This window comes from Carlito syrichta, unplaced genomic scaffold (genome assembly GCF_000164805.1).
Source record: "Carlito syrichta isolate Samal-C Ts95f unplaced genomic scaffold, Tarsius_syrichta-2.0.1 Scaffold305731, whole genome shotgun sequence".
NCBI lineage: Eukaryota > Metazoa > Chordata > Mammalia > Primates > Tarsiidae > Carlito > Carlito syrichta.
Genome location: NW_007249827.1, coordinates 344,817 through 356,189, shown reverse-complemented (window position 1 = coordinate 356,189; position 11,373 = coordinate 344,817). Strand labels below are relative to the sequence as shown.

The 11,373-nt window shown below is 39.1% G+C and overlaps 1 protein-coding gene across 1 annotated transcript in view; it reads left to right on the top strand.

The window, feature by feature from the left end:
- The window catches only part of CREBL2 (cAMP responsive element binding protein like 2), a 25,779-nt gene extending 16,264 nt beyond the window's left edge, over positions 1–9,515 (top strand). Inside the window, exons 2-4 of the mRNA XM_008062517.2 lie at positions 3,003–3,200; positions 4,736–4,880; positions 7,639–9,515. Coding sequence (XP_008060708.1) covers positions 3,003–3,200; positions 4,736–4,880; positions 7,639–7,643 — 348 coding nt within the window. The 3' untranslated portion in view covers positions 7,644–9,515. The remainder of the gene's footprint in view (positions 1–3,002; positions 3,201–4,735; positions 4,881–7,638) is intronic.
- Positions 9,516–11,373: the final 1,858 nt, after the last annotated feature.

The window sequence follows — 11,373 nt, the reverse complement described above, 5'->3', positions numbered from 1 at the left end:
CCAGTCTGGGCGACAGAGTGAGACTCCAACTCACAAAAAAAAAAAAAAAGTATGATGTTAGCTGTGGGATTTTCATATATGCCCTTTATCAGACAATCCACTTGCCTCGGCCTCCCAAAGTGCTGGGATTACAGGCCGAGCCACTGAGCCCAGCCAGAGTTATGCTGTTTTAAAACCAGCTGTTTACATTTTCACATGGTAGCTCTAAGGTGATAGAAAAAACATTTAAAGCAGGAAAAAAAAACCCCTAGATGTTTGGATTATTCTTACAGTTTCTTTGCATTGGTGCATGAAAATCAGTCCTTTTATTCAGCTGTATGCATATGCTTCCTCACAGTGCAAGTCTGAGGAAAGAACAGGGAACAATGTGGTTATCATTGAGTTTGTGAAAATTTTATGAATTGGTAAAAATGTTTTTTTGGCCCATGGGTATGTAAGGAATTTGTGAGTTTGATTCCAGTGTTAGCTTCTGGTTCTTGGTTCCTAACTACCTATCCCTATCTGTTCTTCAATCTTTGTGGCTTATGAAATAGGTATATAAAGTTCAGTTGTTAAGGCAACTGTATGCAAACCTACATTTGTATAATACTTTTTTTCTCTACAAAGTGTTCTCATATGTATTACCATACTTAAGATTTACAATAATCCTGTGATGAATTTTACTCTCCTGAAAACTTTAGGCATTAGCTGGTACCAGAAGCCAAAAAAGTTAGCATATTACTGAGGAAAAATTAAGCTAGAGAAGTGGTGGTTATGTGGTTTTAAATGTCATGTTACAGGAGATGACATCAAATACAGGAACCTGGATTCATTTCCTATGCCTTCCTAATAAAAAATGAATAAAATAGTTCCAGTTTAAATATTTTGTTACCATGAAAACTAAACAAAAAGTGTTATAGCTTTTGTTTGATATTTTTATCACTGCTAGGTTTGTTTTAAAAATCAATGAAGTCCATGAAGAACTCTGTGTTCTCTTGCTGGCTTGTCAAAGGTAGACACTCCTGAATTAATTAAAAACAGCAATACATGAGGTATTGGATTATAGCATCATATGATTGATGATTCATTTTACTACATAAAGAATAGATGTCATTATCCATTTATTTCACTACAGACATGAGTTTATGCTGCAATATATTACTTTTTTAAAACGGTAGCAATAGCAGATACTTTTTGTTTTAATGCAGGGTGATTTCAAGATTTTTTTTAAATTTATGCAATTGATGAGATATAAGCATAATATAAAATTTAGCCCATGTTAATATTTGGATCAACTAGGTCATCCTGCAATTGCTTTTGAATATTCCACCCTGAAGAAGAGTTTCCTGAAATGTATATTGTTTTGATGGAAAAAAAAAATGATGATGATGTAGAATAGAAAAGTTTTAAAAAACTTAGTTTTTGAAAAGTTGAAACTAACTTAGGAGTAGTACTAAAGCAGCTAGCTTTTAGGATGGTGTGGAAAGGACAGATCCCCCCCCCCCGAGCCTTAGAGGAATCTGTCTCAATTCAGAGTCACCCATAAAATGCAAGATACCACGCTTAGCCATCATGATATGACACAGAGTCTGGTAAATGTGGTTGATTCACATTTAAAGTGTGGTTTTTCTTGACCAACCATTATACTTAGTAATGATCTTATCTTTATGTGATATATCTTTGTACTTGGCATTGTGAGTGTGATACTAATAGTGATTCCAAACAAAACAGAATTTTTATATTCAAGCAAATATTGACCTTTTAAGTTTTGCTATCTGGGAAGGTGTCTGCATTTATTCCAGCATTTTGCCAGTGTTTGCGTTTTCTCTTTTAGAATTGCCTTTAATGCCTTAGTATGCTGAGGGCATAAACTTTATTCTCTGAGGGTGATTTTCAGAAAGAGCCAGATATCATCCAGAACCTTGCCGATAAATAAAGTAGATAACCAGATTATTTGAGACGTTAAAGAATAATATATATAACTCTAAAGTAATTGGACATATTTTGTTATGGCTTGTAAAAAATGGTTCCAGGACTTTCCAAAAAAGCTTTGAACAGTGCCATTATTGGAATAAATATACCTCCTTTCAAAATGACTGCTTCAAAGAACATTTATTTGATATATAAGTGCAGGTTCTAGGTTTAGAAGTTCATCATCTTTACATCATAGTTACATCTTGTATAAGAACTTGGGAAGGTTTCAAAGCTAAACAATGAAGATTGGATTAAATTACTTGGTCATTTGCCTAATAATTGTGCCTAGGCAGGTAGATGAATAACAGGGATATTGAAAGGATGTTTTTGACACCAGCGGGAGCAGGTAGAAATCTACTGAAACCATCTAGGGTTATAATTAATTACAGGCTTCCAAAGGCAGGAGAAAACTACCCTGAAGATTTCAGGGACTTCTTGTGTGTTCCTTTGGGCTCAACAGATTTGAAGAGGGAATTAATTGATACATAAGATACACTTAGGATACATATTTATTTATGCATACGATTTTGTACACTTATATTTTTTCTAATTATAAACATTAAAAAATGATTTTAAACATAGATGACAAAAAGCGATTTCTAATTACACCTATCAGAGAAATCCTCATTGACTTTGTTGACGTCCTTCTCTGTAGTTTTATGTTGAGATCATAATGAACTTACAATTTTGAATATTGATTTTAATACTGTAATTGGCAACAAAAAATTTTTCACGAAAAAAATATTTTGTAGTGACCTTTTAGTTTTTTTATATCCCTCTCTATATGGTTTATTTTACTGTCAAACTTTATTCTTAAGGAAATAATAAAAACTCACATTATTTCTTCTCTTACATTCATGGTTTCAAAAGTATCAAAGAAAATGATAAGGCAAAGACCCAGAGGCCATTGATGGGATTATGCTTTCTTAGTTCCGTAGGCTTCACTTATTTATTATTTATAAATGTTCTCTTTGCTAATTTGCAGTCAGTTGCTTTTCTATACACAGAGCTAAGTGGAGAAAAAGTATTTCTTCTCTGTCTTGCTGAAGGTGGTTGGAGGCAAAGTAAAAAAGCCCGGGAAACGTGGTCGGAAGCCAGCCAAAATTGACTTGAAAGCAAAACTTGAGAGGAGCCGGCAGAGTGCAAGAGAATGCCGGGCCAGAAAAAAGCTGAGATATCAGTATTTGGAAGAGTTGGTATCCAGTCGAGAAAGAGCTATATGTGCCCTCAGAGAGGAACTGGAAATGGTAAGAAAGTACTAGTAAACACACGAAAAAATTAACTTCAGCTTAGCAGTCAAAGCAAGAATGCATTAAAACACCAAGATAGCAGTTTTTACCATCCACTTGGCCAGTACTAGAAAGAATCTGAATCTGTTAGCCAGGATGTAGGTAAACAGGATTTTCATACACTGCTGGTGGGAGAACGATGTGCATGACTAGTTCATTGAGGGATAGTTTATGATAGAAGAGAATGAAAATAACACAGATGTACAACAATAAGGAATTGGTTGAATAAATTATACTCCATTCATATATTGGACTATTTTGTAGCCAGTAAAAATCACAGTGTACATATATATTTATTATTGATGTAGAAAGATATTTGCTGCCAGGCACGGTGGCTCAAGCCTGTAATCCCAGCACTTTGGGAGGCCGAGATGAGAGGATTGCCAGAGCCCATGGGTTCAAGAACAGTGTGGACAACTTGGCAAGACCTCATCTCTACAATAAATCAAAAAATTAACCAGGCTGGTAGCGCATGCCTATAGTTTCTGCTACTTGAAAGGCTGAGGAAGAAGGATCCCCTGAGCCCAGCAGGTTGACGCTGGGGTGGCTGTAAGTGTGCCACTGCACTCTAGCCTGGGCAATAGAGTGAGACTCCAACTCAAAAAAAAGAAAGAAAGATATTCACAATATATTGCTAAGTGAAACAAGCAACATAATAAGATGTAACTATGCATAACATACCATTTATGTTTAAATGAATTTATATATTTTATATGTTTTATTCCTTCATTCAGACTTTGGGTAGTGACTGTAGAAATGTAAAGAAAATAGATAAAACAGAATTGAAACCCTGTTACTGTGAAGTTGGGGAAGAGGTGACAGGGAGAAGAGAGAGATGGTACCACTCTGACCATCACAAAACTGGGATAGGTACCTCTGGTTTTGGGGAAAGAAAGAAAATAAGGTTGGGCCATAAAGAGAACGACATGAATAGTGGATATACTGTCTAGAAATACGCTACTCAGTAGATTTTTTTTAATATGTTGAATTTGACCTATGTTATAAATTATTTCTTACCTTCTGTAATGTTTGCTACTTGAAGGCACGATCTTTGGTCCTCTTCATCTTTGTATACCCCCAGAGTCTCTAGTTAGTATACACTCTGAGAGATGGTAGATGTTTCATGATTGCTGAGGAAAGAGAGAAAGGACATTACTAAAATTTATGTGTTTATTTTGGGAGAAGGGGTGATATTGTGACAATTATAAAACATGAATTCTAATTAGTGGCACATTGTGGGGATATTTTTTTTAACCAGAGGGATCTTTTGAATCTCAGCAACATTCCACTACACCATAAGAGGACTGAGCAGGAGTTTTCCACCTTCTCCTGAAAGATGGCCGATCTCATATATGTCCTAGGTTATGAAAAGGTGATACCACGGGGGATGGGATTCCCAGCAGCCATTTGACCTCTCGTCATGGGAGTTTCTACCCGTGGTTCCTGAACTCTGATGAATGAACATTTACTTAAATATATTTTACATGTTTCAGTACAAACAGTGGTGCATGGCAATGGACCAGGGAAAAATCCCTTCTGAAATCAAGGCCCTCCTCACTGGAGAGGAGCAGAGCAAATCTCAGCAGAACACAAACAGGCATACCAAGGCCGGGAAGACAGATGCGACTAGCAATTCCTGTGAGTACAATCCATGGAGAATTTATATTCAAGGGAGTGTCTCAAGGCAGGTGTTGATGTCATTTGTAATATACTCATAAGCAAGTGAAATGGCATTAGATTCTAAATATTAAAATACATTTTACTTGGGGTCTATAAAGAACAAATGATAAACGAATGGAAAATTTTTTTTTTTTTTTTTTTTGAGTTGGAGTCTCACTCTGTCATCCAAACTGGAGTGCAGTGGCCGCTCCCGGCCACCGCAGCCTCAACCTGCTGGGCTCCAGTGATCCTTCCGCCTCAGCCTTCCAAGTAGCTGGAACTACAGGCATGCACTACCACGCCCGGCTAATTTTTGATTTATTGTAGAGATGAGGTCTCGCCAACTTGCCCAGGCGGGTCTCGAACCCTCGGGCTCAGGCAATCCACTCACCTCAGCCTCCCAAAGGCGCGGGATTACAGGCTGAGCCACCGAGCCCGGCTTGAATGGAAAAATTTTTAAGTAGACATAGTCCATAAATGGGAGTGATGCTAACCTAGTATTTGTAAATAATACTACCATTTATTTGTATTTCAATTTACAGTTTACAAAGTACATTCAATTATATTTATCTTAAATATCTCCTCCAATTATTGTGTTAAGAAGTTATACTTCTTATTTATAGATGAAGAGAAGTAGCAGTGGGTCTGGATGAGGTGCCCAGGGCCCACAGCTGTGATGGTGGAACCTGCCCTCACCTAGCCCAGGCTCTAGTACAGTAGCCCATCACTGTAAGAATATTTTATTGAGATGAAATTCACATCACATAAAATTAACCAAAGTAAAATTCAGAGGCACTAATACATCCTCAATGTTGTACAACCAACACCTCTATCTAGTTACAAAGCATTTAATCACCTCAAAGGAAAGCCCAGAATGCTTAAGCAGTGGTTCCCCATTACCCCCTCCCTAGCCCCTGATGGCATGAATCTGCTTTCTGTCTCTATGGATTTACCTACTCTTGCTGTTTCATGTAAATGGACTCTGTACAATATGTGACTTTTTGTATCTGACTTCTTTTACCTAGCATAATGTTTTCAAGGTTCATCCACGTTGTAGCTTGTATCAGCACTTCATTCCTTTTCACGGCCGAATAATATTCCTATGTATATGTATACTACAGTTGTTGATCCGTTCATCTATTGATGGATATTCAGGGTTCTACCTTTCTGATATTGTGAATGGTGCCGCTGTGAACATGCACAAGATTTGTGTGCATTCCTGTTTGGAATTATTTTGGATATGTACCTAGGAGTCAGTTGCTGGGTCATGTGGTCATTCTAGGTTTAACTTTTTTTGAGTCGAAGTCTCACTCTGTCGCCCAGACTGGAGTGCAGTGGCACGCTCACAGGCACCGCAGCCTCGCCCTGCTGGGCTCCAGCGATCCTTCTGCCTCAGTCTTCCAAGTAGCTGGAACTACAGGCATGTGCCACTACGCCCGGCTAATTTTTTGATTTATTGTAGAGACGAGGCCTTGCCAAGTTGCCCAGGCTGACCTCCAACACCTGGACTCAGGCAGTCCTCGCACCTTCACCTCCTAAAGTGCTGGGATTACAGGCATTAGCCACCACGCCTGACTAGTTTTAACCTTTTAAGGAATTACCACACTGTTCCACAGTGGCACTAGCAATGTGTGACTATACATTGTATAACTGTTCCAATATCTCCATATCTTCCCAATACTTGTTTTCTATTTTTAAAAACTATAGCCATTCTTAGCTGCTGTGGCTGCTATGGCCCACATCTATAACCCCAGCATTTTGGGAGGCCGAGGAGGGAGAATTGCTTGAGCCCAGGAGTTCTAGACCAGCCTGGGACCTCATCTCTACAAAAAAATAAAAAAAATTAGCTGAGTGTGGTGGTGTGTGCCTATAGTCCCAGCTACTCGGGAGGCTGAGGCAGAAGGATTGCTTGAGCTCAGGAGGTCAAGGCTGTGGTAATAATCACAATTATGCCACTGTGCTCCAGCCTGGGTGACAGAGTGAGACTCCTACTCAAAAAACAAAACAAAACAAAACAAAAAAAACTCCAACAAACTTAGTCATTCTACTGGGTGTGAACTGGTACCTCATTGTGGTTTTGATTGACATTTCCCTAATATCTAATGATGTTAAGCATCTTTCATGTGCTTTTTGGCCATTTATATAGCTTTTTAATTTTTTAATTTTTTTAATAGAGACAAGGTCTTGCTATTTTGCCCAGGCTGGTCTCAAACTCCTGGGCTCAAGTGATCTTCCTGCCCTGGCTTCCCAAAGTGCTGGGATTATAGGCGTGAGCCACCACGCCTGGCTCAGTATGTATTTTTTAAAAGTAGCCTTTGCATAGATAGATACTAAACTGAAAAAAAATTCATGCATTTTAGAGACAGATTAACCAAACTTCAGTGACTTTAAAAATATTCGTACAAGGCCGGGCTCGGTGGCTCAGCCTGTAATCCCAGCACTTTAGGAGACCAAGGTGAGTGGATTGCCTGAGCCCACGAGTTTGAGCCCCCCTGGGCAACTTGGCGAGACCTCATCTCTGCAATATATCAAAGAAATTAACTGGGCATGGTAGCACGCGCCTGTAGTTCTGGCTACTCGGAAGGCTGAGGCAGAAGGATCGCCAGAGCCCAGCAGGTCGAGGCCGCAGTGGCCGGGAAAGTGCCACTGCACTCCGGTCTGGGCGACAGAGTGAGACTCCAACTCAAAAAACAAACAAACAACTTTCTTACACTGGTTACTTTAATTTATTTTTCAGGGTGAAGATCGTATAAAGTGAGTCAGTGATTGAAGCCACGGAGGATGAATGGGCAACAGTGTACTTCTTGGCTGCATTTACTACCTGCTGCTCAGTAGTCGTCTCTGTAAATCTGCAGTTGCTACCAAAATGTGCGATCATAGGTCTCAAAGGATCTTGCTTTAACTCTCCACACTTAGAAAATGTACAAACATTCAGGCCTGCTTTGGTTGGTATTGCCACCTGTGACGTTTAACATGTTGTGATGCTTGAAAACACAGGAGTAGAGAAAATGGGCGAAGATGGTATTTTTGCACCTTAACTCCACATTGCTTTCTTGGTTAATTTATATTCTTTCCATGTGGTTTGTGTAGTTGTGTGTGTAAGTGTGTGTAGGTGTTACCTCCTTTCGTGTTTTTGATTGCCCTCCACGAGAAACCAAATGAGCTGATGGCTAAGTTCTCAGCCTTGATGGACCTAATCTTATTTCTTTGTATTTACTTGAGTAATGTATATTTTCTGCATGAACCATGATTTCTCCTGTGAGCCATTCCAGCAAAAGCTGTGAATATGTATTAACAAATATATACATTTCTATTTTTATAATCCATAATAATATGCCTGTTTTAAATGGTGTACATGTTAACGATCCATCAGGAAAACCCTCAAGACAGCCTCTGTTTAAAACATTTGTTGCTGTCCTCTCAAGCTATATTTATAAAAGTTTGGTAGGGCCAAATCCATACTTGGAGAATAATTAGTCAAATTTTATTTTTAAGTGAGAAGGAATCTTTCAGGCATTTCAGCAGCATACATGATTTGACAACCTAGAGTGTGTATGTATGTTCATGTTTCTGTTGTATGTCTATATATGTACGTGGGGAGGACAGGAGTGAATGTTCACACACATTTTCTTGTGTACTCAACTAAATTGGGGAATTCTTCTGAAGAAAATAGGATGAAACTGGCTACTGAGATTTCAGTTTCTGCCTTGAGATCTGGAACAAAACAAGGGACAAATTGCTGGTAGATCTAATGGCTGCAGCCATAAGCAGACCCTTAGTTTCTTCTCTGTTCTTACGAATGTGTCCTGGGCTGAAAGCAGCGCACTGTGGGCGTGTGAGTGGTCTTGCTCTGACCAGGCCTCTGCCATGCAGGGCAGCACCGCAGCTAGTGGGCCTCGCTGGAGACGCAGAAGGGCAGAGCAGTTCTTTCCAGATCCCATTATAGCTGAGCTTCCTTCCTTCCTTCCTGGCTGTGCAGTGGAGTGATGGTTGAGGAATCGGCCCATAATATGATACACTCATACAGACCCAGGACTCTTTGGATTTCCCCAGTGAGGCACTTTATCACTCCCTCTTCTCTTTCCCATAGTTAAAGCAGGAGTTGTGTTCTCTATTGCTGCTAAATTAGACTTGTTCTTCACTCTAATGAAGCAAATATTTGGCTTCCACACACAATACTGGCAGTGTAAGAGGAGACACCATAGTCTAGATTGTCTTCGAGGTAGACCGTGAGATGGACCACGTAGTTGAAGATGACAAGGTACTTTCCTCCTTCTCTCAGGCCACGCGTTTGAACCAAGTGCCTCCCTTCTGCCTGAGTTGCTGAAGACCTCGTGTGCTTCGGTTGCACACTCGGATCCCGAGTCTAGTCTACTCGTGTGTGACTACTGATACCACTAGCCCAGCTTGTTGGGTCTATGTTTGGGAAATTGGGGGTTTAAGAGTATTTAATGTCTTTTAGGATCATAAATATAAATAGATTAAGGATTGTTGATATTCAGGCCCTCAGGATTTAAGTGTTTAAATGGAACGTTCAGATTGTAACTGGGTATGTTTTTGCCTTCTGGTCTACTCAACTGTATATTTTTATTTTGCAAAACAACCCAAGATTTACTTTATGTTGCTTTGTTCAGTACCTTTTGAGTTCCCCCATAAGAGTTGTTTTCAAAGCAAACATTCCAAAATGAATGTGGCTCTTCAATGGAATGTCTCTATTGTGATGGAAGTGTTTCTTCTCTGCTTGTAATCCTAAATTACAGGTCACTTGAGCTTCCTCCCTTCCCCGCTAGGATCTTCACAAGAGCAGTGACTTTGTCCTCAGGTAGAGGATGTGTAATTTGGGGTGAAGGTAAATTACAAATTATTTGAGTTTATTCCTTAACCTGTCTATGTGGTATTTTCGAGGAGATTAAACCAAGAGAAAGTTCCTTGTCTTAAAAAGGAATGTTTTGATTTGAGTGTTATGCTAGCTACATGCTTTAGCCACGTGGAAGCATGTTGGTAAATGTCACCGATGACCACAGCTGGGGCGATCCCTTCCCCATTTCAGGGAAGGAGCAGCCACTGAAGTCCTGGTGGCTCTCACCTGTGGTGGCAAAAGGCTGTGAGAATCGGGGTTCAGGAGAAGGCACTGTTCTCCTTGCTCTCTGAGGAAACAGAGTCATGTTTCCTTTTTCTTTTTTTCCCAAAGAAAGAAAGATAAGGGGGGGGGGAATATATTTGTATATTTAGACCCGTCATATTCTGTCATTATTTTAGCATCAACCTGCTGTACATTAGAGCAACTGAATATGGAATATGTCTGACCAGGTCAAGTTTTAGGATATAGTTGAAGTTCTTTAAAAAAAGATTCTATTTTATCTAAAATCTTTCTATTTTATCTAAATCAGAACTATCTTACTGCAGCAAATTTATATCACTGTTTACCAGCTAATTGACGGTATTTATCGGCATCACTGTTTAGCATTTTATTTTATCATCTTTTGAATTGCGATAGCTTTGATTTGGCTAATTACAAAAAGTACAGGTTTAAACTGAACTTACCTTTTGTTAAAATGAAAGCAAAGAAATTGTAAAAACATAAATGCGATATTTCACAAGAAATCAGTTGCATCTTTTCAATTACATATTTAGTTTTTAAAAGGAGGAAGATTACTGTTAAACCACATGGTATTTTGGGGCATTGAAGGAATTTTTCTTTCTCTAAAGAGCATTGTACAATGATATTTTTATGAAAAATAAAATATCTTCACCAGAGACATCTCAAATTGTCTTCTTCACAATACTGAACTATGTCTGTAGAAGCATATAGCCATATAAAGCGTGGGGAATTTAGTGAAAAGAACTGGTCTCAGGTCTACTTTATGTTCTTTTTCAGAGTCTCACTCTGGTGTCACCCAGGCTGGAATGCAGTGGCATGATTACAGCTCACTTCAGCCTCGACCTCCTGGGTTTAAGCAATACTTCTGATTAAGCCTCCTGAGTAGCTGGAACTGCAGGTGTACACCACCACACCTGGCTGATTTTTTTTTTTTTTTGGTAAAGATGCGGTCTCATTATGTTGCCCAGGCTGGTCTCAAACTCCTGGGCTCCAGCAATTCTCCCACCTCAGACTCCCAAAGTGCTGGGAGCTACCATGCCCAGCCATTTTCTGAGTAACCTTGAGTTATTTAATCTCTCAGCCTGCTTCCTCATCTGTAAAAACAAAAAAATGGGAGAGGATAACCTTCACAGAATAATTGGCAGGCTAAATAGGAGTTATGAAAAAATGCTTGTGAAACAGTCAAGAACTACATTAAATTTCAGTCTGTCTTCACATTACACCTGTGTTTGACTACTGGGATTTAAATCACTAAAGTTATATATGTTTGTTTAATAGCTGGAATCTACATATGTAGTAGTATAGGTATCACATTTCTTAAGTCTTTTTAGCTGTATTGTAGCTATCCTTGGAATGCTATCAGTGGAGGCT